Genomic DNA, 27193 nt, shown 5'->3' with positions numbered 1-27193 from the left:
GATATCGTTGACAAGAAAACTAAAAATGTAGGAATCAAACTCGCGGACATGCTAGGGGGATGTGCTAGTCCACAAAAAAAAAAAAAAATAAAAAAAACAATCTGGACATTATTGTCGTACTGACATTGTCACATCCGGCTTACCGATTCAATTTGAGAATGTCTCAGCGCTCGTGATTAAAATCACTTGGTGGCCTTAATGTGAACATAAATAAGAAAAACGATATCTTGGTGCAATTTGACAAAATGTTTGTCAGGAATGTGTTATGGAAAAACTATCTTTACTGATGCACGATAATTCTATCGGACATCAGTGGAGGTGCGCTCGATTCACGAATCTCCATCAATGAACTTCTACCGACATTTGCTCTTTAAAATTACGAACTTCAACCTTTTCAAGTAGAATTTGATCAATGTAAACCTTAGAGCTAATAAAGGGACTGAAACTTCAGGTGATTTTCACGCGTTTCCAAAAGACTCCAATAAATACTGCATTTTTTCTCGGTCTATTTTGATGCATTTAAGTTATTAAGCCTTTAAGCTATAGGAAGATTGCTTTCATTGTGTATCGTATTGCAAATGACTTGTAGAGTGTATGAAAACATTATTGCTATATAAATGAATATTTAATTAGTATTAAAAAAAAAAAATTTTTTTTTTTTTTTTTTTTTTTTTTTTTTTTTTTTTTTTTTGTTTACGCTTAACCTTGAGACATTTTCAATTAAAGACTCATATAAATAATCAATAGCTTGATTCATTGTTATTTTATGTGGATGTGATTTCCGTTTATAGCCAATGTGGTTAAATGGACGCAGAACAAATATTTCCTTATTAATGATTGCCATTAAATCGGATATTGTATAAAAATCAGTCAGTCAGTCAGTCAGTCAGTCAGTCAGTCGGTCAATGAGCCAGGCATTTATTCAAGAGTTCAATAGTTTGCAGGCTATCGAGATATTTATCGACCATTATTGTGGTGATTACTTTTTCAACTCATTACAGGAAAAATTAATTAACGCATTTATTAAGCACTTAAAAGAATGAAATGAACGAAAAAGAAACGAACGAACGAACGATATTAACGTTTTTGTAAATCCTCTTTTGTTAAATGCAAAAAGAAAAAACAAAAAAAATAAAAGAAAAGAAAAAGAACTAACTTAACACATATTTTGCGTTAAAAGGGGAAATAAGTAATTTTTCTCACATTTAACAATGTGTGCAGGAGGATTAGAGTAAATGAATTTTTCCATTTCACATGTAATGGTCTAAGCCGGAGTGTAGCCGTGAATATCACATTTGAATTGCATACTTTTAGTACGCTCTAGTTAGTTACAATTAAATGAAGTGAAAGCTTATTAAAATAATTGAAATGAAATTGAAAATCGCTTTACAGTTTAGGAGCATTTTTCTTCTTTTTCTTTCTTTTTTTTTTTGGTTTTTATGTTTTTTTTTTATTATTATTATTATTTTTTTTTTTTTTTGTTTTTTTGACAATGGGAAACTATATATTTGAAGTTTATTTTAATCTAAATTGTTCAATTGAAAAAATTTTTAAATTTCCGGTTGCTATGAAGCAAAACATTTCCCGTAATTTAATAGTTTGCACAACCACAAGTATGTGCACATGAATATACAGTGGAAGTAGGTGTAGGCGAAAAAGCGCTGCGATAAAAATTCATCTGTCAATTATAATCTGTCTAAATCAATTGAAAGACGACACACCCGAGCTGAACGCGTAACGCTACTCCATAAGCCTAAAATGATCCAACATTTTCGCGATTTTTTTTTTTTTTTGCGAAACAATAAAATTCCTTTACAGGTGTTTGCACATTTGTTGTGTGAATTACCTGAAAATGTGTTTACATAATTTTGTAAAACCGAATTGACGACACATCAGGTCTTCCTATAACGTTTCCAATTTATTAAAAAGAAAATAAGAATTTTATACTGTTCTCGAATACGTATTCAGTTGGTTGTGATGCGAAGAAGTAAAGGGCTGTGGCACAGTGGGAACGGGGTTGTGTTGACGTGTTCTCGTCAAAGACGCTTGTCTTCGAGAAAGGGTGGCTTGCTCCTGGGTTCCTTTTGAGGACGTATAAAAGGCCGAAAGGCAAGAGACGCTTCGGCAGCGTTGAAAAAGAGATCATCTGAAGCTATATTGACGCGGCGTAAACCGTAAAACGACAAGTCAAACATATTGTGAGTATGCTTCAGGGGGATCAGGTTTCTCAAAGACGAAGTGCTCTTGTCTGTGGTGGCTGTGGTTATCCCGAGGTTTGTTGTTTCATACCTGGTATCTCGGACGCACTAAGACCTCTTTCTATGAGGATACTTCTGCTGCTTGAGCAACATTGATTATCGCTTATCCAATAAATCCGTTGCGCCCTCGGGCACTCTGACATAAGGCTTTGTAGGTAAATACACACTTTAAAATCTGATCTGGGTCAACATGCAACTGAAAAATAGTTTTTACACGATGTTATTAGGTTTAGTCTGTGACTTCCGTCGAAAGATCTGCCTTTTGAACTACATTCAAACTCTTGGATATCATTTAAAAACCTGCTTAAGGGACCTTTTAAGACTAAGCCTTTCATTTAACGATTGCAGATGAACTTTGTGATCCACGTTAGACCTGCCCTCGCAAAATGAGCACAAAACTGTTCAACTTACAATCGATAACAAAGATTAATCCAAAATTAATGCCTATTATTTATTGGACCATTTCAAGTGTCAGTGGAAAAGCGAATCTGATCCTTTCACAAATACATCCAAAATAGACAAAAACATATAAAATTGTAATAATTATAACATAAGAGATACTAATGTAAAGCTTATCATAAACATTGCTCTAGTTGCTGAGCAAAAAGTCGATGGAGAAAAGCTCCAATTAACACGCCCACGACTAACAGAGTGACTACAATCTTTAAAATATTGCGGGGGCATCAACCCCATCATATTTTGTGCAACCGAACACATATTTCTCATATGTTTTACTTAAACATTTTCTAGTTATTGGAAGCATTAATAAGTTTTGGTTGATTTTTTATTCAAATTGAATGTATATTGAAAAAAAAAAAACAAAAACATATAAAAAATTATTTTATTCAGTCTATTATCTATCGGTTAAGCATTATTTCTCCTACCTCTTGCGCAATATGTGAATGCCGTGTGAAATCGAAGCCCTGCTCAAATAGACAAATAACTTGTCAATTGTAATCAGAATTAATCAATGCCCGCTGATAACAACAGGGAGCACACTCCAAGTTAGTGCTGCTAACGTGTGATGAGTTGAGTTGTATGACATCGAAGGTAATCTCGATGTAACCTATGCTGTCATGACTTTTTGCATATTATGCCTGCTTTCCATCCCAAGCCACAGGTTAAAGGTTTTTCTTTGAAAGTTGGCGCAGACATAAGCACAAGCACCCTTACCTCATATTTCTAAAAATTCTCTTTTTTTAAATTTCCATGAAAGGATCTTTAACCTCAATCTCAAAAAGCCTTTGTCTTATTGGATTAGATTAAAGTATATTTCGCATATTGTCCGTCCGTCCATTCGTTATTTGGCTTTCAGATATTGGCGTTATTATGCATATATTCTTGAAGCAATTCTACAGAGAAGATGATCCAGTTCGAATAGCTAGAACAACTGTAAGAATATGAAAAGGACATAAAGCATATTGAGTTTGGAAAAAAAAAAAAAAAAAAATATTTTATAATATTTCATAATGATAAATATAATTATTAATTATAAGTAAGAGAAAAATAAAAGAAGCGAGAGATATAAGTATTTGGTGAAATTTACTCTTTAACCCGCAATTTTCATCAAGTAGTCGCGCTTTCGGACCTGCAAGGTTTGCCGGAGTATCTATCGGATGTGAAAAGGCCATTATCGAGGATAGGTAGGGATAGAGATAGGAATAAGATAGATTCGATATAGGCTTCTCATCGTTGGACGATAGTAAAGCTCTTTCGTAGCACATCTGCCAAACGAAATACAAAAATATAGGATAATATGGGACACATTTTTATCGGTCAATGTAATTACCATTTAGCTCGACACCGCATTCTCCGGGATATCCAATGGTCTCGATGCTTTGTTTATGGCAAGAGTTGTGAGTTCATCAATTTAGCCATGTGCGACAGATTTCGAGTTTTTCAAATGCGACAATTTTTCACTGCCGACTGGTCTTAGCCAAAGAAAATTTCTTTCGAGCATACAAGTGTCGCGAATGAGATACGTGACGAGACATTAATTATTTGTGATTTTTAGACCCGATAATGGATGCGATGCACACTGCAATAATATTTACCATGCTGCTAGTACAAGCACATCAACGCGATAATCATCTACCGATACTTATTTCTACATTTTCTTTTTCATTTGTAGTCTGTTCAGGTCACTTGATCGGTCAACGCTATGTTCGCTTTGACAGATTGTAATATGTTGCTTGAACTGCGACATTCAATATTGAAATATTCGCTGTTGTAAACAAAGAAAGCGAACCCATGAATAGTAGAATCTAACATGTAACTATTGTACAACGTAGTATCTTCGTACTTGACATTGCCGCTTTCATACACATTCCTACTTTCAGTCGTAGTATTTTTGTCGTTTATCACGTATACATGATCTTATAAAATAAACCTATTTTTAATTAACAGTTAAGTTACTTAACTAAGACTTTAAGCCAACTTTCCATGTCCTCTCTGTATAATACCTCTCTGCACTCTTGCTATTAAAACCACCCATAAACGGAAAATTTGCTTAATATAAATCCCGATCTGAATTGCAAAATCTCTATAAACTTTTTACAAATCTTTGTTTGTTGTGGCTGCACATGTGCACAGACCAAAAAAAAAAAAAAAAAAAAAAAAATGAAAATGAAAATAGAACAAGTATAAAAGTCACTGCAATGGGACTGAAATTCAATTTTAATTTTCATAAAGAATGCAATAAAATGCTCGAAACGAGTGTTAGCCGTGACGCACAGAGTGGGGTATGAAACACGTTTATTAGAATAGAAAAGTGCAACGCATGGACATCAATCTGATAATAAACATTGCCGGAAATGAATGTAATTTCAGTATTTTTGGAAAATCCGCGATTTGATGCGAATACAAAACATAAATATGTATACTTGTATGCTTGCTATACATGAAATTTATGCGAGCATACGTATGCTATGCATGCAATACATATGCACGTGGTTGTTTCTATACAGCGTCATGAAGGATTTTTTTTTTTTTTGTTACTCACATTTACCTCAAAGCTAATACCTTTAATCAGTGCAAATGGTCTGTTATAACGTTTGCAATAGAATGCCATAAGCAATTGGATGCCAAATAGATTTGTTGGATATTAAACTCGTGGTACAAACAAAAAAAAAAAATAGAAAGAAATATAAACAAATAAATAACGTCATCGCACAAAGTATCGAATGGAATACAAAAAAAAAAAGAATTGGGGAGTGAAACGATCGCTTTAGTTAATTAGTAGTTGCGATGTAGGCGGACATAATACAAAAATGTAACATATTCGTGAAAATGCAAAACACACACTGGACATCGAATGAAACTGTTACTGCAGATGTCTACCGACATCAATTGAACAATTGTTGAATCATGTGTTGTTTCACGTGAAGCGAGATCCACTATTTTATATTAGTTACTAGCATTCTCTGAGTGTTTAGTTAGAACGAACGCCTCTTTTCTATCATTTTTAAAATTACAGTTTCAATATTAACACATGCTGACACCTCAACTAGTTTTCGATAGTCAACAGATGTCGATGCGATCAAGTTTTACGCCGGTAGTCAGCCTTTCGTGTTTTGCAGTTATACAGTTCAACAATTAATATGAGGCTGACCAGTGTGGATTTAGAAAAAAGTCTGAATGATTAGCCGAATACGTAAGAAGTTAGTGTTCGCGACTTCACATCTCAAGGCGTTAGAGTTAACTTTGCTCGTAGTAGTTACAGCCAATGATTAGTCAGCAAATGCATAAAACTGATTGGCGAAAGGCATAAAAGTTCACCGATTGAGCACAAGAAACCCCCCAGGCTGCGGCCCTTTTCGCATCTCCTTCCTCACTCCTTCCAGGCCGAAAGATTATATCCCCAGAGTACTTGGTTAGATTGAAAGAGAAAACAAATAAATAAAGCGTAATGCAGTTGGTGAAGTAACCCTCCTAGGGGAAAGTGGACTGTTGGCATAAGAAGGGCTTCATATTCTCAGTCAGACATTGTCGTACGGAATAAAGGGTGAAAGCAAGCAACCACACTAAGGTACAAAAGAAGACAACAGAAATAGTAACAATAAGAATAACATAAATAAGAAAATATGGGAAGTCGTTGAAGTTAGAAGAACGAAAATATACAATGATTCAACAATTGGATGATTAAACTTTGACTTATGCTCAAGTAATTAATACAACTTTCTTACTAATACCTGTTTTATTATTTGTTACCTATCATATTGTTTAAACTTTTTTATATAGATGTAATTAGAAAAGCTCTCCCCTTTGATTACTTATAAATTCACATCACATTGTAAGAGCTCTTCTTAGTTGATAGCGAACTTCTAAGCGTTAAGCGTTATACAAATTCTTTTACATAAATATTTTTAGATAAATATTTTGTCAATTAAACGGCATGTGGAGGACGAGTCAAGTTAATGGATTTGCTTTATATTCAATAATTTTTCTTTTTAATATTCGTTATGGAATTGAATGCCAGCATACATGGCTTGACGATCGCTTTGTTCCTCTCTTGAGAGATTTTCGCTTCTTATTAAGACATATAACGGATCCTGCTAGTGATAATGAACATAAACTGAATTTATTAAAAGAACGGGGTGTAAGCAAGTTTTCTTTGCGTTATTCTAATTCAGCTTAAAATGATCCTAAATTTGATTTCCACTTAAATCCTATATATAGAAGCTTCAAGAAAAAACTGCATATCCTTTATTATCGAATTGTGATACGAAAAATGGTCCAGGAGCGCGTAGTTTGCAAATACCTAACAGTGTGCATCGCTTACGGCCGGGAGATATTGATATAGTTGGTGCTATCGGAGATTCGTTGACAGCGGGCAATGGTATTTTAGCCACAAATATTTTACAAGTTTCTACTGAAAATCGTGGAAAATCTTGGTCAGGAGGCGGTGAAGGAAATTTACAGCAATTTTTAACTTTACCCAATATTCTAAGGCAATTCAATCCTAATTTATACGGATATAGTTTAAGAGATAGTTTGACTATTGAAAGAGACTCAAAGTAAGTAAGTAAGTAAGCGATTCAATTTAATGTAAACATCGATAAGAGAATCTTTCGAAAATATGACGGAATGTTGCTTACAACATTATACAGATTTAACGTAGCCGAGCCTGGGGCAATGTCTCGCGATATGCCGTACATGGCGAAAATATTAGTTAAACGCATGAAGCATGATCCTCGAGTCAACATGACACACCACTGGAAAATGATTACTTTTTTCATTGGTAGCAACGATTTTTGCTCCGATGTTTGCTTTTATTCAAATCCGATGGATGCAATTGACTTCCATGAAGCGAATATGCTCAAAACGTTTCGTTATCTTCGTGAAAACGTACCTCGGTTGTTGCTTAATGTTGTGCCTGCACTCAATTTGTCCTTCTTAACCGAATTCAAAAATCTGCCACCTATATGTTATACGACACTAACGGCATCGTGTCCATGCATCATCAGAAGATCTAGAGACCATCAGCGATTTATGGATCAGCTAATGAAAAGGTGGCAGGAACGGGACTTGCAAATAGCCGCAAGAGACGAATTCAACACGGAGGTATATGTTTTCTTTCACATCATTAACAACATAAGCGTGTAAACTAAGATAAGCTTAAGATGCACCTGTATTTGTATATGTATTTTGCAGACTTTTACTATAAGTAGTCCTGATTTTTTCGTAAACTTAACTTATCCCACTCTACCAAATGGCGATACCAATACGAAGTATGCTTCCGAGGATTGTTTTCATATAAGTCAACGATTCCACGCACATGGTAAGTAAACATAATACCTGCTAATCCACTTCAAGCGTAATATCAACTCATGATATCTCGTCTTCAAGATATTCAAAGATGATATGAAAGATTGATTGTGTGAGATAGGATCGAAATTTAAATGATTTAAGAATTCAGTTTCCTCCCTCAAATTCATAGAACCCTAATAAATGGGGTAAGCTCGCCGCTGCTCATATCAATTGATAACAAAGAAAAACCTAAGGAAAATCCTGCCACGACATTAAAATCCAATAATTCAATTGTATGCAACATGGATAATACAAAAGTGCCTTGGCCTAAATGGTTTTCTCGAATCTGTCTTTTCGAAATTTTAACTATCACTTCAAGATAAAATTCTCTAGCGAGCATTTTCTTTCCGAAAAAATGATCGGATGTAAACTTGGAGAGATACGGTAAAGGCAAGTCAAGCAAGAATGCCATGCCTCTATGTTTTCCTTTTAAAATAAAATTAATATTTTATACACTTCATGATTTGTGCTTTCGCACGTAAAAACTCTCGTCTACATTACTTTTATATAAGTCAAGTAATGCCCGCCCTTTGTTGAGTGAACAAGCAGTCACTTAACTTATTAACATAATTCAAAATATTATATTAATATTTGTTTGCTTCATCCACTGCTCGAGAAACGGAGGGGTCGCGCCACTTAGAATTATGCTCTTGAATTCTATAAAGCGTACATTACTTGCTCATGAAATTAGAACACCACATAAGGACATTTGCCCTCCCAGCTAGATTACGTCCAAATTATGATTAACCGACCAGTTGATTGATTAGAAGATTAAATCTTGAAATATAGCTTCTTAGCCGATCCAACAATCGAAAATGCAAAACAACATATAATCGTTAAAGAGAAAACCAATTGTAATCTTTAACAGTTATATAAATCAATCTATCGGAATCTTAGCTAAAGCTTGATGCAATTTACTAATTTACAATCGCCTGAAAAGCAATCTCACTTAGCCAGCCTAGTAGCCTAATGTTACGCCATCACTATTGCTCTAAAGCGGGCATTCAATTGGGTTCAGGGTTCATTGCGGCCATGAATATGTTACATGTGCTTAATTGTGAAACTTTGATTCCTTCATCATTTGTTTACTTTCAGCGGTCAATCTCTTCTGGAATAATATGTTTAAAAGCCGTGAGGATAAGCAACCCATGTCCGTCGAGGTATTTGACCAACTAAATTGTCCAACAAAAGAACGCCCATATCTTGTTACACGCCTTAATAATGAAATAGATTTTTCGGTTTAAATTAATTATCACTTTTCTCAATATTCTATTCACTTATTGTGTTCGCTGTGAAATCAACGAAAGACGTGCAAATATTAATTTTTTTCATTGCATTCGTACCAACAAAAATTATATTTAAGAATCATTACCTTCACTACATTGAATATATTGATATTTTTATATATAATAAAAGAATCTATATACGCGATACATCAAAATGCTCTGCTGTTCTTATATCTTTTAATAAAGCTTTTCCTAACGTGATAATCCGAAGTGTCGCTATTACATTAGAAAAGTACCGTCGTATAGGAGGATTCTGCAATAAGTGCATACTTTCTTTAATATAAACATATTAACAATTCATCATCATTTCTTTGTCGCAGGTCAAGTTCGATAAGGCGCATGATCAGTTCAAATAATGCTATGGTCAGCTATGAAGAGAGAGAGAGAAATCTTTGTTAATAACACGGGCTTGTAGACCTCACCTTTTTAATCTTATTTTTGGATAAAGCAATTTTTTGTGTTCTTTCGCATCTGAATACGTGTAAAATGCCCGCTAAAGCTATCCTTGTCTGTAAGCCTTTTTTTCTCCTAAAAGATTTTATATATACTCTTGGTGGTCATATTTTCTTTTCGTAATTTTCTGCTCGAGCACGACTGCCTATTTATAAAGGAAACGAACGACATTGCTTTTTTTTGATAGTTTCCTCCAATCTTCCAATATTTATATTTCTGATAGTCTGCAGTTTTCAGTAATAGCTTCATGTTACCATCCATATGAGGGACAAGAGCGATGGGAGTTGACGGAAGTGGGTTTCCTTTATGGAGTAGTACAGCTCTTAGATTTAATTTTAAAGTATTGATATATATTCGTCAATCTTGAGCAACATTATGTCTGTCTAAGCATGTCATCAAGCCATTAAAGTATTTCAAATTTTAAAGAATGAACAGTCGCGTCTTTATGAAGACTTTTATACTCAGGCATTTTAAAATGCTCCTCTCATAAGTTCCAATGCTGCAATGGATATGTTAGCAGCTTCGCCTCTTCCTTCGATAAGTTTAAATGTCTTATGAGTTGTCTTACATCCCTTCCGAATATTTTTACGGTTCAGCACTGGACCTATAAAGCAGAAATTCAAAGTAAAGGACGGACAATACATTGTAATATATCATTATCCACTTCTTCATCAAAGTCAATGGTATATCTCTGCTGAATTATCAGAAATAGGTATTATAGCGAGGTATCGGACGAATAGCCGATAATAAGACAATTTTTTAATAACGCATTACTAAGCAGAAATGAGAGTTAGTAACATGGTCCTTTGGCTCTCGCCAGATCATTAGATCGCCAAAAGATATAAAAATTCCTCTCCCGTCTACACAATTATGAAGTTTGTTAGCCCAATTACTACAAATTATGTGAGGTGTCCAGCTTTTATTTTAATCGCCAACTCTGTACTCAAAATGCAGGCAACATGCCTTTTTGTATTTTGGGGCTAAGAGTACATTTTTGACCCACAAAAATCACTTTTATGACAAATATAACCAGTAAGAGTAATAGCATCTCAGCTTAGAAACTGTTTTGAAAAACTTGGATCGAATGAGTCAAATTCTTGAACCGCTTCATAGATATGGCAAAAATTTTGTTGAAATTTAATTTTCAAGGTTATTTAATAAAAATTGGACCGAATTTGAATTACGTTGGTTCATTTCTTGGACCTCATCTAATAATGACAAGGGAGTGTAATTTTTCATATCTTATGATAGCAAAAATTTCGTATTCTTGACTATTGTTAAACTTGGATGATTTCAGGTCCCGTTTTGGGATGTCTCCCGCGAAAGGGTTAAAATGTAATTTTTGATATTTTATAATGAAAATATATAAAGCGATTTATTAAACCAATCGATGCAGGTTGTTTGATGGCCTTGCCTATGGACTTGTTAAACTTAATTTGTTGACATCAACTTGGATGACAACATGTGCCATAAGCCAAAGTTCTTTTGAAGTGCCTATAAACTTTCTCAGATTCTAATACGTATTTCTGAATCTTGTAGTAAGAACGACATATTATGTAAAGGAACCGGAAAAAAAGTTAAATTAATACAACAAACGTAGAGAGAAATTGTATATTTTTGCATTAGTCAAAGTCGACGTTTTCTAATTGCTTAAGCGTTTTATTATAATCGTATCGTATCACGGCACTCTTCTAAAGTCTATTTAAAAAAAAGGAAAACCTGTTCTTTGAAGAGTCGCTTTCGAACGACGCTTTGCTATAACATATATCAAGGTTTTATTCTTTACTTCTCTCAATTTCTTGCAAGCTTATGGGTGCACGTGTTAATCGTATAGCAGAGTGCCACATCATTAGATAGTTAAGCATTTAATTATTATAAGTGCACATATATCGTTTAAAGTATCGCAGCTTATCATAGCCATGTGCTCGAGAGCAAATGTTGGACTAGTGTCGTTAATTTTTATAAATTAAATAAAATTTAATTTTTATAAAAGTATGCAAGTCGTGCAACAAATCGTTAAATTATACAATTAAATCGATTTTACCTTCAATTCGCTTCAGCATTTGTATCGATCGATAAAGGACGGAAATAATTCTTATGTAGTTATGTAAGCCTAAACATTTCATTACATATATATCTAATATATAAACGACGGAACTGTAATCACATTGGTTTGTGTACATAGTTTTAGTCGCTTTCGTTATAGTATTCGCCCATTAGTCGCATAATATAACTTAAGCGTAATCTATGTTGTCACAATTATCATGAAATTACAAAAAAAAAAAAAAAAAAAACAAAAAAAAAAGGAAAAAGTAATGACTGACGTGCAGCTTAATAAAAAAAAAAACCATAGATAATAGTGAAGAAATAGATTTCTGCATTTCTGAATCTTGCCAATCCTTAAGTAAATTTAGAAATCGCTTAAAACATATTCTGACCTAAACTAACAGCAGCATCATCTATTCATGTTAAAATGAAAATTAACTGATATCACAATCATTTCATGCAAGTAAACTAAATTTGCATGTCTTAACTCGATATTAGCTCGATATCATTTTCTCTCGAAAGTTTAGAAATATTTCTAACAGAAATATTTCTTCAAAACCAATTTTATGAATGTTCTCTATAAGCCGTAAGTTATTGATAATCATATTTCGAAGCGTTTATTTTTTCAAGGTTTTCTTCAGACTTTCGCTAATTATAGGTAAGTTGACGAAGGCATCACATTCACTTGGGAACTTGATCTGTTATCCAAAGGCTGAATGAATATGTGACAAAATTTACTCATACATCTCATCTTTTGCATTATCATAAATTTTAAGAAAGAATAATGGGCGGACGTGGTGACGGACGCCTATTTAACAGACCTAGGCTATTACGTACGTTAGGCAATTGGCAGTTGTGTACTTGGGCAAACAATCGTTTGTTGTCGTATAGATGATAATAATTGTGTCAATGAAAGCGGTACTCTGTTCTTTATAATCCGATCGCTTTGCTTGCTTTGTTACCGTTATATTTGTAACGCTTTTAATATGATCTCTCTCTCCCTCTCTCTCTCTCTCTCTCTCTCTCTCTCTCTCTCTCTCTCTCTCTCACTCAATACATTTATTAATTATCCGAACCACTGTGTCATGATCAATAAACCGGTATGTACACATATTTTCTATGTAAATATATATCTATTATCTATCGACCTCACTTTTTAAAAGGTTTGATGTATGTGCGGATAAGCTTTGAGAAATGAATGCAATTGCGCTTAGAAAATTATTTAAGCTTATATTGCATACATTAAAGAGTCACTGAAATTTTGTAATAACGCGATGTGATAAATTTGACATAACAGTGCACCGAATAATAAAGCAGACAACTACGTAATCTCTCTTTACATACGTATGCATGCATGCATACATATACATAGGTATGTAAATACGAAATCCGAATTTTTGTGTTTAAAAAACCCAGAGCTGCTGTATAAAATAATTTTACTCAAAGTATTTCCCATCGCCAGCTATACATTTTTCACACCTGCCTGACAACTTGTTGATGTCACGCTTTTAAAAATCTTTCCCTTTTGCCCCGAATCATTCATTTGATCCATTTTTTTTTTTTTTTTTTTTTTTTTTTTTTGATACATTTGTACCAATCGCAGCGTTCCTTAAGAAGTGAATGACTTACCGAAGCAAGCCAGTAGTAATTGGAAGGAGTGAAGCGTAGTGAGTTGAACGCATCTAATAACATTTCCCGGTCGCTCAAAAGCAATTCAGTCTCCCAGTCGACGAGTAAGGTATGTCTGGATCTAGCCACGAAGTTGTTCGTCTGAAATGCCTCATCCCCAGCGATAGTACGATGCAAAAATTATTTGTTTTTTAATGGTTCGAGCCAAGATATGTTTTTATTTAGCATAAAACTCGACATTTCTGTTCATCCATATGCGGCCGCAACTGCAACGACTGCTTATTGCTGCCAGATATCCAAGTTATAGGAAAAACGCAAAACTTTGAACATTTATGTCCTCTACATTTGGCGTTCACATCTGTGTTTAAATTCCGGATTCATATTTACATACCCAATAAAATTATGAAACCTATAAAAAAACTCAGTTAAAAAGCTCAAATTTCTTCGATAAAAAAGAGGGACAGCTGATGAACTTGTTTAACAAACGATCATAGAATAATTATCATTATAGCATCGGATGCAAATATGTGGTTAGATTGAAACCTAAATATTTCCGTAGAAATTTTTTTATTTCTCTTCCTCTAAATAAACCGCGTAAGTATCGATTAATTATTAAAATCTTTTTATTTAAAGACTACGATATTTGCCAATTTCTCGAATATCTAGTAGAAATTGAAAGCTTTCTAATATTTGAGGAAATGATTTTTCAGTTGCAACTTGAGGGAAGAGAATTTTCAAGTAAGTTATTACTATAGCCTTTAAGCTCTTAATTCTCTAATTGGAGAATTTTTCAACCGCGGAAAACCTGCAAGTGAACAAGATGCGTGTTTACAAGTCAGCAACAGATTAATCACATAAAATTGAAATTCATTGTTATGTTAGAACAAATATGTTGTACTGAGTTAAATGCTAGCCACGACAAATAGAAAAATATTTTACGAAGTCGAAAATCATTCTGTCAGTCATTCTGTCAGAAATTCAAAGTGAAATTGTTCGCCCAGTGTACAGTTGATACATTTTTCGATAAGATTCCCTCTGTTTTTTTTTTTTTGAAAGTTAAAGTCTCTGCTAAGCAAACAACGTTTAGAACGATTACGAGCATACTTCGAGAACATAAATCCTAAACATCTTATCTTACTATAATATAGACGATGTAGAATGTCATCTATTGAGTGAAAAAGTGCTTTTGAATTGATTTTAGATCACAAGTGGAGGGTATCCGACGTTCCATTTGGACTCTTTTCTGCGAAATACTTGTTGCTAGCTTTACAACAACTATTATGATTAAATTATAGACCCATAATGTTTTGAAGATTGTGATGAAAGTGCGTCTTGATAAGACTATAGTCAAGACCGTCTTTTTTTAATAAAAAGTACAAGTACGCCCAACGAAGTTTTATTCTAGAGTAGAATGAAAAGGTAATACAACATTTTCACAAATTTTTTGCAGGATTTAAAGATCACTCTTTGATGTGATTAACAAACAAGTAAAAACTTAATTTTGTATAGCTGGGTTTCTCAACGAAGGCCATGCGCATACAACTGTCTACAGGCGAAGCTTTCCTAACTTTTCTTTTCGAAATAAACGGCACCCATTTGAACGACTACTATTTAACACGACAACTATATCAGATCTACTTTCCTGCTATGAATCGGAGGTTGATTCCGAATTTAAATCCGAATTCGTATTGAACTCTAATTAATCAAAATTAATATAAAATTTGGATGGAATAATATACACGACTTGGAAATATTAATAGATGGCCTCATCGAAGTGAACTGCGATGAACAATTCGAGATACAAATGATCTGATGAATAAGGTGAAAGTGACACTATAATGCGTGCCGTATATAGTAATTTTTAATATTTGAAAAAAGTAAATAATATGAAAAATTAAGAGAAACTCCTCGAACTTTCTTTGTATAACATATCTCCGTCTCTCTCTTTGAACTCTTTTTACACATTTTTAAAGTTCTTTTCGTTTTATTCTTCTTAAAAATTTATGCGAACCGTTTTATAAGCTTAAACGAAATACATGACTAGGTATACAAAAGAAAGAATATTAAAATATTGTTGAAGGAATCATATTAATATATAAGATGACGCTAGCTTAGCTTATGATTAATAGAGGGAAGATCGAGTATTTTCGTTCTTAAGTTTATATTGCACTCAAAGTTTTTGGGAAATTTATTTTTTGCGACCGGGAATATGTTTAGCACAATAAGATACAAAAACGAGTATACACGTGAACGGAGATGCTTAGATTGATTCAGATCGAAAATATATATATATATATATATATACATATATATCTGGTGGTGTCCTTGAAGATGTCTTCTTCGCACAGCGAACGTTTTCATAACCTTTGACGAGGGGTGTAAGAAAATCAGCAAGAGATATATTATGGATCATTTCTGTCGTTAGACACTGTCTAAATGTAAGCGCCGCAAGCAGGAATTTATTTTCCTTCTACTGTGACTGCAACAGGATGAACTGTTCTCGGATTTAGGTATAGTACAAAGGTATTATTTATCAAGTTAAATCTTTATATGGTTTTAGCCCTCATAAGACATTATATGATAAGTTGCTATAACTCTAGCATGCAAGATATATATATATACATATATAATAATATTACAAGACATAACAAGCTCACTTATTATGCGGATGCGTATAAACTGATTCTAGTTAACTTCTAGTTATGGATGAAATAGAGTTAAACGTGATATTAAATTCCATACGTTGTGAGTTCTAATACTTTAAGAGCGGATATAAAAAGCAACTGCATTTTGCGGATGCAAACCCTCGCAGACATACGCACAATGGGTACTTTTATGTAAACATTCATAAAGCGGCCCAATAAATTTTATTTTCAAAACAAACAACATCATAATTGTCATTGCATTGATTTTGCATTCAAAAAAAAAATAAAAGAAATAATAATAATAATATGTGCTTGTATGCGCCTACCATTCATATATGCAAATAAATCGAATTGTTACTATTTTTTTATATTATTGTCTTACCAACATTTGTAAGTGCGCCTAGATATACGCAATATACATTTATGTCAATGTACGTTTACATACACACACACACACATATATATATATACATATATATATATATATGCATACATTTATGTATGTAAAATAAATATTTATATTTTTCCTTTTGTTTCTGTTGCTTTTTGAACTTGTCAATTGCACCGATTTTTATTTAATACTTTATAATTTGCGCAGGTGTTGTCACAAATTTAAATTAACACTTACTTGCCTACAGTTCGTTAGTAGAGATGAGCGCATATCGTGACATGTGTGCAGATTGAATAAAGATTTATCGGCTATTATCTATAATCTCTCATATCGCTGCATATAGATGGCACTGATAATCTACCAATGATGTGATGGGAAAATTTTAGAATAATTTGGTCATATCGGGCACTACGTACAGGTCGACACATTTCTTAATCGGTTCATTTGTTTCTTTTTGCCCAAGCTTTGTTAAAGGCCAAGCATGTCTTGTTCGTACGGTTTAATTGATTCTAATACATTATGAGCTGCTCTACGGAAATGATGCCGTCACTAGAGAAGAAGAACATTTGATGCAAGCCAAGCGAAACGCGGTGACAATATATCAAAAGCTATAGTATGGACCCTATGTGACAAAATCTGTCCTGAACTGTGCTAAATACGCTACGCTGCTCGTTATATGAACTTCCTATCCTTCTTAGTCGCCCTTATTTCAATCGATGCATTCTAAATAGCCTCTGAGTGGGAGGAATACGTAAAGATCACTTACTTAGACAATGTCCTCTATAAGTGTAACAGGGATAAATGCGCGAGAAGAGAGAAAGAGACATAAGATGCGGCTGCGGTTTGGGAGTTCTATACTATATCAAGGACTCAATATAGTTACGACCAGACACATACGGTAATTAGAGTACGGTATGCTGACTTACTAGTCGGCTTTCGTAACTATGTGTTAATGTTATCGCTCAAAATATGATAAGACACACATGAATTGAATACGTTTTACGATTTTTGTTGTACTTTTTAGGGCGTCTATTATAGAATGTAATCTTCAGTAAGCATATTATCGCACACGGTATCGTGCATCCTGCAGTTTTGAAAATGTTTCACTTTTTTAAGCAAAACGTGCAGTGAACTCGTCGTAAACTGAAAAGTATAGGAACACGAGCGAGTATCTTTAAAGAGAACTAACGTAATCGAATGGGACCTAATAAAAATTCTTATATGACATCATGTCGTGAGTCCTGAGCCTGAGTGAGTATAATAACAATCACATGTTCATATGCGTTGGGCGAATTTTTGTGGGAACATGTATACTTTTTTGGCATTTCAAACATAATTAAATTTACTTTTTTTATTGATTCATATAAATTGTGGTATTTTTCAGTCTGACCACAAGCATTTACAATATGTGTTGCATTAAAGTGAAACGATTTATGGGCCATTAAGTTTTATAATAACTGGTAATTAAATGTTTATTTAATCCAATACATTTTGTGTAGCATTTCCTAAAAAAAAAAATAATAAAAAAAAAAATAAAACAAAAACATCAGAATAATAAACTAATCGAAACCCGTAACAAAATATTAATTAACATTCGGAAGGCGTCTTAAAAACGATTTGAGTCGATATCTAATTGCCCTGTCATACTCTTCTAGTATCTCTTATATTCCATCATTCAAATGAATGCTTCCCCCTGATTAATGTGTCCGGGTAATAGACCATCGAAGGGAATGCAGACGATAAAACCAGTGTACAGTTATACAAATTACTTTGGACTCGTTACCTAAGCTCAATGCATTTTCATGTCATTCCCTTATCAGTTCGTCGCATCTCTAAAGTATTTTTTTTTTTTTTTTAATTGTCCGAAATATTCCTTTGTCACTGCTGCTATGATTGCTTGACAAGGAAAGCAATCGACTGTGATCGAATTTTCTATATCCACTATCTTTACTTAAAACACAAAATTTCCAATCTATTCACTTTCGATACTTTATAAAATCGGGTGATCTTGATCAATTTTTCGAGTTTTCTGCAGATGCTTTAGACTCATCCATAGGATATCAGCGGAAATTTTCATTATTGCATCTGTTATAGTTGATGAGTTTGATTCTGGGAAAAGAATTGTTATCAATTTATGTCGTATTGTAAGTGTGTGTTTAGATCATTTTAGTTCATTATCAAGATCAAACTGCATGCAATGAAATTCTGATGTTGTTATCATATTTGAAGTCAATGTCTTAATATTTGCGATCGGGGGAATGTTCACCGTAGACTTAGGAACATAGGGACAAGGAGCATACCTAAATTGTTGCACAATTTGATATTGATTACAAGTATACATAGTAGGTTTTTTTTTAAGAATTTCAAGGCATTTTATTGATCGGAAAACTTTTGTGAAAACTCTGTTCACTCTTTTCTTTTCTTCTTCTTCTGCAAAAATTTCCCTTTCAAAATGTAAAACTCATTCTCATTTAAGCGATTGCGGACGGCTGCGTTTTTTTTCCAAAGACAACGAGTTGATATGTCGACTATTTAAGCCCGTTAAGTAGGCTTCGATAAATCAAAAAACCATTAAATTAATCTGCGGACTTATAAGCTAATCTCTCGAACCGTTTTCTTCATTTTTCCTATTTTAACCGTTGTAATGCCAATGTCGTAAGGTAATAGGATCCCAGAGTCCACAATCATAAGGTTGTTAGCCTTATTCGCCAAAGGATTTCGTACGATTATTAAAATTTAAAAAGTAATTGGGACACATTCGCAGGAAAATATTATGCCCTCCGACTGGAAAGGCGAAAAGTCCCGCAACTTGAAAGGCGAAAAGGGAAAGAAGTAAGGAACGGAAGAGAGAAACTTTGAAAATTTCTTCATTTGATTGCATTTTTTGCGATTAATTAAAGAATTTGAAAAAATCGATATCAAACTTAGTCTCACTCGGCCATCGGATTAGTAGGTCACGTGGTTTTCTTATTTAACAAGTATAAGGATATCACTTGCAGTGACTTTAAGCATTAATTGCATGTATTTTACGCGTTTTATTTTCCAATTAATTTATAGATCCCAACTGAAACTGTTTAGTTTCATTTTGAGATGAGGATGACGACAACACACACACAATATATGTTCGAACTATTAAGCAGATCAAAAACACTTTATAGATACAGATAGATAGATAGATATTCCCTAGCAACTATGTATCTATCTATGCCTTAAATTGTTATAACATCGTGCGTTTGCATTAAGAAATTTACAGACAATCGTTTAACGAAATGTCAACCAGCATGATAAACGCATAATACTTTTAGTACTGTAAGGGATAACAATTTATAATTTATTTGAAATTCAATTTAAATTGATTATGAATTGTTTCAAAATCTAAATACATTTAATTAATTATGGGATTAAAATTATCAAAAAAAAATGAATAAATAAATAAATGAACAAAAATGAAACAAATTGAAATATTAATGTGTTTTGTAACAAATGCATGCAAGTCTTGCTTTTCATTTATCTTAATTACACAGCTTGTACCGAAATGAACAAACGCAAAGTAGCATAAAGTATTTAAATTGACAAAGCACTGTGACATGCATTGCCTGTGTAACCTTTCTACACGATCCGAATTCCCTTTGGAGTTGATTTAAAATTTTTAAATAATTGCCCACTGAGTGACTGACCCGAGTAATACGCTTCTTTGCTTGCATCTTAGTACACTATAGAATCAAGTCATAGTCAAACGATGTCCACTCCCGTCTAAGTTTGCAATATATTTATTTGATTTCCACATATGCTTAATATATTCAAATCTCAAGAACGTTAAGACTATCGGTAAAGGATTTCTTTAAATTTCGGCACAACTTGTAGTATGATGCTCGACAATCCCTACATTGTCGTAATGAAGGCAAAGACTTTTCCTTATTATTACACATCTTCTATTTAATAATTAGTAATAATTTTATATTAGTGGGAGATAGTTCCATCTTGCATACATATATTTTCCTAGACAAAAATATATCAAAAAATGTTTACGTAATGACCTAGAGATGTCGGTGCCGGTGTCGAGTTACGTTGGCATCGTTTCTTATTCGAAAGTCTTTAATTGTTGCTCTCCTTTACTTTTACTATTTTACTTTAAACAAAAAATATGCAATCATGTTCAATCAACACACATATCGCGTATCCATACTATGTAGACGCAAAACAATATTAACCTTAATAATCAAATCAACGTTACTTAGTTCTCTTAGACCCCTTATATATGGTTTACAAAGACGAATAACTTAAGATACATACTTACGTATACCCTACCCTATGATGTGTTCTACAAGGGTATAAGCAAGTTTAAGTGCGAATGTATACAACAGCCAGATTTCAATTGAAGAAAATTCAAGGAATCAAAGAATTCAATTTTGTGATTGTCATGCCTTAACTAAGTGTCGTTCGCCTGCAACATTCAACAAATTTTACAAAAAGGCGTCACTTGAGCTTCCGCATATATTACAAATATTTTACGTTTGCAGTCTTCGTGAGACTGTCATATGCTTTTTGTTTGCTCATAATCAAGCACTTAGGCTATGCTGTCTGTAGACGTGTAAAGACGATGAGAGTGAACAAGACAAAAATGGAAATAGAAGGATAGGATGCGATCTTACCTTGAACGGTGTATCCCCGACAAGCGAAGTGTCGCCTTTACCTTTACGGATCGAGCCCGCAACAAAACTGCATGGGTGTATAATTCTATGTAATTCATATACGACCCCATTCACATCTACGAGTAATTTTAATTAGTTTTATAGTCGTCACCATTAGTCATTATAACAGTTATTGTTAAGTACTAAAATTCTTCGCAAATATATGTCTATATATATGTCAATTGACTATCGTAGGATTCTGAATTGATTTAACATTGTCTACCGGATCGGTAAAGCTTGAGGAAAAGAAAGTAAAAATCTACCATATTTGCTGTCATCTAACGGACTCGGCTTAACTGTACAATTAGACGTAACGTGGATGTGGTGTTCACTCTATCGATACCCATTATGTCAATTAAAAAACTTTACAGATATAAATATTGAATTAACATAATTCATTTACTATAGAATCATCCAATAATCCAACGTGAAAGTGAACCCAATCGACCATGCGTTACTGCCTCAATTATTTGAATCGTCAAAGTGAGTTATCAAATGTAGTGAAATCGCTGTCGCGCTTTATATCTCGAATACGATTAATGCTTAATTTTGCAATTTGAATTTGTTTAGTGTAATTTTCCAATTGGTTGTCTCCGCTCTAGATGAATTTTGACATGCAACCGCGAGCGGACGTTTAGGCAGATACGATGATTAAATTCGTGATGCGATCGAATACTTTATTTGCCGGTTGGCATGATCTCTCTCTCTCGCTCTCTCTCACCCTAAAATTCGAATATAAAATGTACTTATAAGTACAAGTTTTCAATAATTTCGTGTTTGTGCGCAAACGATTTTAAAAATTTAAACTTAAGTACACGCAAGCCGGCATACAGTGAATAATTTATAAAATATGTGCATAAATAAAGTTCTATTCGGTTATCAAATATTGTTTGTACGTGAGCGTGTGTGCAAAAGTATATATATATATATATATATATATATATATATACTAAATTTTTGAATACATAGTTTTATGCATATAAGAGTTGAGATTATTACGGAAAATATTCTAAAAGGTAATATAAACAATTTTACTATAGTGCAGTTGATAGCGATTGTTCTTCTCGGTGAAAAGCTGGAATAAGAGAAGAAAAAGAACAAAAAAAAAGTTTTCCTATTGTACGGTAACTCGTCAACTGCACTTCTCCGTCGTCTTTCCGTACACTGCATCACACACTCGACAAATAATAATTGAAATCTTTTGTATTAACTTTTCTGTTGTTTCTGGCGCTTTCTGTTCTCTTATATCTGAAAACTTTCCGTAAGCGTTATTATTAATGCGAAATTTTACCTTTACCTTTATACATATATTTATATACATACATATATACAAGCGCATACATACATACACACATACACACAGACACATACATACACACATACACGAACACATGCATGCACACATACATACACACATACACACACATATATACACACACACGAACACATGCATAGACACGAAAATAATTCGCAACTAATGCACATATGAATAAATGATATATTGTATGAACGAATGAATCACATTTGGTATGAATGTCTAAGATGTTGGTGCATTTGTATTGGTTATGATTTGCGTTGTTACGGTGCCGTTGACAATGAAAATTCATTATTAATGTATGTCGGTGCAATACATTTCATAGATTAGGCGCACTTGAAGAACTTCATCATTAATGCTCATTTGGTGCGTGAAGCACAGTACACGAGTTATTTCAATTGCAACAAATAACAATAGATAATCGTGCAGAGCGTACAACACAGGAGAACGTGTTTACCCGTTGCTATACAAATTTCAACTTACGTACATATACTTTTGCTTTCAAATGCAATGCATGCATGAACACATACGCTTTAATATTATTATTTAAGGAGGAAAAAACAGTTTTCTTATTTGAAATCCTGCTTGAAGCACAATTTCATTCTCAAAAGCCACACGAACCGAATGTAACCGAAAAAGAGATAATGGATTGGCAAGCACAACATTTTTGCGATATTTCGATGTGTTGCTTTCCTCTTCCATCACTTTAGTTTACGTATAATTAATATGCGTGCAATGATGGGAGAAGAAAGCGCGAAAGAGAGATAAAGTGACGTAAAGAATACAATGAGATTTACATCTTCCTTATCATATATATATCGTTTTTGCCGCAAGGACGACCCATATCTGTTTGCTTCTTTCGAAATTATGCCATTATGATATTCGTTACAGTTTTTCGTCATGCATGCACCTTTTAAAGTATTTGATGTCATTATCGAGCAACGTGTACTTCTCTAACGTTTGCAAATCATTTTAAGTATTTTTTTTCTCCATTTTTTTTCCTTCTTGTTTATCAAAGATGGGGTTCGGTTGTGGCAATATTGCTAAAATTATTATTGTATGGGTTTCGTAACATATAATACATCTTCTAATAAGGTCCAGAAAACTCGAAGTATTCTCGATACATGTGAGATTTCGTCTTGGATGGGACACATGGACAGATTATAAATTTTCTCTAATAATCAATCTAAACGATAGGTTTTTGAAAAATTAGAAGTATTTGACACTTACGGCATTCGATTTTAGCGAAATTTCCTATAGTTATAAGGGCTTTCTCTCTCTCTCTCTTTTTCCATCTCTCTCTCTCTCTCTCTCTTTCTCTCCCTCTATCTATCTATCTATCTTTCTTTCTTTCTTTCTTTCTCTCTCTCTCTCTTTTTCTCTCTCTCTCTCTCTCTCTCTCTTTCTTTCTCTTTCTATTTCTCTCTCTATCCTTCAGTCTCATGCTGGTATTTAAAAACCACATGTAGGTGAAGGTAAACGCTATTTATTCGTTTTCACATAACAGCAGCTTGTGTCACTTTACTTTACTCTCCGTAATCGACAGTGTAATGCCGAGTTAGAAAATGCTACGTTATGACTGATACACTTTATTGCCATCTCACCGAAAAGTATGAATGAAGTGGAAATGTAGTCAAGCGGAGAGAAGATATTGGACAAAATAGGTCTTGGTTTTTCGACTTTACTGATAGGGATAATTTTTCTTTTTATTTTTTACTTACGGATAGGGGATAGCTGGCTCAGCTTAGTCGTTATTTCTGCACAACAGATAGGTACTTCACTTCAAAATGAATATGAGAAGAATAATTTCATCGGACCTTGTTGTCTGTTTGCATTTGTAATGTGGCAGAGTGACAAAATCACTATAAATGGTTTTATAGAATTTAACATATGAAAGAAAAGGATTTGAAGAAATTTTCATTGAGATTTTCAGTATCACAGATGTTGCCAAACCTTCTGATTTCTGCTTCTCTCTCTCTCTCTCTCTCTCTCTCTAACTTTTAAGATTAATTAAAATTTAATATCAATGAAATCCTAATATTTTACTAATTAGATATTACGGTTTCATGGCATGCCATCAACAAACTATTAGTCATGCATTACGTTAAGTTTAGGCCAACAATATGTTACGGTAAACTAAACGACATTAAATGGCACCGAAACTAAAATCTTCCTAAATATACTTTCGTTGAGAGTTTTTCAGGTTTCCTTTCAAGCACTTAACTTCCGTCGTCATTGTCGGACTAAATATTATAGCAGCGTCTCTGAGTATAAAAGTTTTCTTTATCTCAAAAAGGCAAAAACAATAAATTTAAGAAATAAATAGAAAAATCCGATATAGAATATTCTTAGTTAACGCAAAAATGAAAAGAAAAAAAATGCAACCAACAAAATTTAGTCTTAAGAAAATTTCTTCATTTCTTCTATTTACGTACATACACACATATATATATATATATATATATATATATGTATGTATATATATATACATACATACATATACCCATATGTATATATATATATATATATATATATATGTGTGTGTGTGTGTGTATGTGTTGAAGTCTCGAAAAATGGACTATTGGTCACACTTGTATATAACAGTAATTAAATTGTTTGAAAACTTAAAGAAAGCAAAAAAGAAATGAAATCGAAAAAAGACGACCAAGAAAGAACAACATAAGCAAAGCATAGCAACTAACATAATTGGGTATATTCTTCCTTACATTAAACATTTCTGAAACACTACAATAGTTGTGCTATTTTTGAAACTTTATTGCTATATTCCAGCACTAAGGCGAAAACACATATGAACGCGCACACTGTGAAAACGAAAAAGCAGTTTTTCGTTTATCAGATTGGGTCTTTCACTTTTCACCCGATAACGTTTGTACACATTCCTGATCAGCGTAAAATTATAAATCGAACCAAGCCTTTCTCTCTTTCCGTGCTATTCGAACATTCACGTTCGCACAAATTTCAATGGGAAACCTTGAAAACTTGATTAAATAATAATCATTCAAAAAATTGAAAAATTTTAATCATCAGCGAACAAACGCATCCACAATAGGCGAAAAGTTGCAATCTCTTATCTATAAGATATGAATAAATTGCAAAACCATTTGTTTGGGGATTGGAAGATACATATAAAACAATGCTCCTCTCGAGCCGTATATAAATTGCTCATTTCTTTCAATTAATTCATTCATTCATTTCATTAAATCGCCTTACATTTAATGTAATGCATTTAATTAACTCCAGCATGGTAAGACCATATATGCAGTTGGCATCACTTGGCTCGAAAATTCGTTTTACATTTATGTCCTAATAACTTTGTAGTTTAATTGATGGTGCGTCATGTTGAGATCACTATTTTGATTCCGTGTTGAAACTATCTCGATGCCAACTTGGAAATATCAGTTCATTGTTAAGATACTCGATAGCTGTGTTTACGCAGAGCTGACGGTTGCTTCATCCTTCAGAAAGAAATGCTTTCGTTAGCACACATTACATATTCGGATTTAAAGTAAACAAATCCTGCAACCCTGTTATGGGACAAAGGCCTTCATAACTAGTTATTAATTCAAATTAACGCAACAATAATAATATTCCACTCGACTTAATCTGAAAGAAACTTTATCATTAGTTGTCCATAGGAAATGTTGTAGACACTTGAACAAATCGTTAACAAAAAGGACAGTTAATAAGTTAGGTTAAGTATTCTTGCTTTCATGGTCTAGGGCTTTCATTTTTCTTCTTTTTGTTGTTGTTGTTCGTCTTCTTCTTCTTCTTTTGCTTTTTTGTTTTCGTTTTCTTGATTTCTTTTCTGCGTTTTAGCATTTATTATAATCTGAATAAAAGACAAAGTTACAATATATGCAACATAATTGGTTGTCGGTAAGCTGTCAATGACTTTTACGTGACAGAAGTAGTGATAGTAAGAAAAGAAAAAAACAAAAAAAGAAAAAAACAAAAAAAGAAAAGAACCCAAAAAGGTTGCGAATCTCCTTTTTTTTTTTTTTGCTTTACTTCTTCTTCAACTTTAGCTTTACAGACAAGACAAAAGTGACCATTAATATTCACTCTTCTCAATCATCCTTGCTTTTGTTCTTTTTGCAACAAGTTCATCACATTTTATACCCACTCCAGGATGACATGGGTTAAAATAACTTTCCTGCTCTAAATATTCACCTCATTCATCTGATACGCTATACATATTCTTCATTATTACAAAGTGTATTCAGCTTATTAAGTCATGCTTGTTCGGCTGCCCATCCATTCGCCCTTTTATACTTTCTATCAACACGAAGAATTTTTTTTGTGTCCTACAACTATACCTTATGAGTCCACAGACGCGTTGTACGAGGGTCTTAGATGAGTGGCATCAGAAATTCGCTTATTTAGTTATTCTTATGTAAAACTCTTCAAATTTATGATTTCATTTCAAATTTTCCCCCCTCTCTTACTCTTCGCCCTTTGTTCGCAGTCTTAAGATTGCAGAGCATTAATTTTTTCTTCTTTCTCTATAATGATTTTTTATTTTTTCTTCTAACATTGACATCACCAGCTTACGAGGGCAGATGAGTGCATTTAAGCAAAGTTGCAGCAAAATTCTCAGTGTTTATACTTTTTGGAAAGTATGGAAGGGTTGATAATTATTTCTATGCTTAT

General features: G+C 33.3%; 1 protein-coding gene across 1 annotated transcript; it reads left to right on the top strand.

Annotated features, from left to right (window-relative positions):
• The first annotated feature begins 6587 nt into the window (after positions 1-6587).
• LOC119639488 (phospholipase B1, membrane-associated-like) lies at positions 6588-9334 on the top strand. The gene is made up of 5 exons (XM_038036900.1): positions 6588-6855; positions 6936-7273; positions 7367-7820; positions 7911-8037; positions 9162-9334. Exons 1-5 carry the CDS (start codon positions 6652-6654, stop codon positions 9308-9310), a joined length of 1272 nt encoding a protein of 423 aa, XP_037892828.1. The 5' UTR covers positions 6588-6651; the 3' UTR covers positions 9311-9334.
• Positions 9335-27193: the final 17859 nt, after the last annotated feature.

The sequence above is a fragment of the Glossina fuscipes genome, unplaced genomic scaffold, assembly GCF_014805625.2.
Source record: "Glossina fuscipes isolate IAEA_lab_2018 unplaced genomic scaffold, Yale_Gfus_2 0, whole genome shotgun sequence".
Lineage (NCBI taxonomy): Eukaryota > Metazoa > Arthropoda > Insecta > Diptera > Glossinidae > Glossina > Glossina fuscipes.
This window is presented reverse-complemented; position numbering and strand designations above follow the sequence as displayed.

What these genes read in the sequence shown, in the direction of transcription:
- LOC119639488 (XM_038036900.1), top strand. Translation starts at nt 6,652, where the DNA reads ATGTGGAGGACGAGTCAAGTTAATGGATTTGCTTTATATTCAATAATT. An exon ending in GAGACGAATTCAACACGGAG is followed by an intron (nt 7,821 to 7,910) that starts GTATATGTTTTC and finishes TGTATTTTGCAG; the next exon opens with ACTTTTACTATAAGTAGTCC. An exon ending in TCAACGATTCCACGCACATG is followed by an intron (nt 8,038 to 9,161) that starts GTAAGTAAACAT and finishes GTTTACTTTCAG; the next exon opens with CGGTCAATCTCTTCTGGAAT.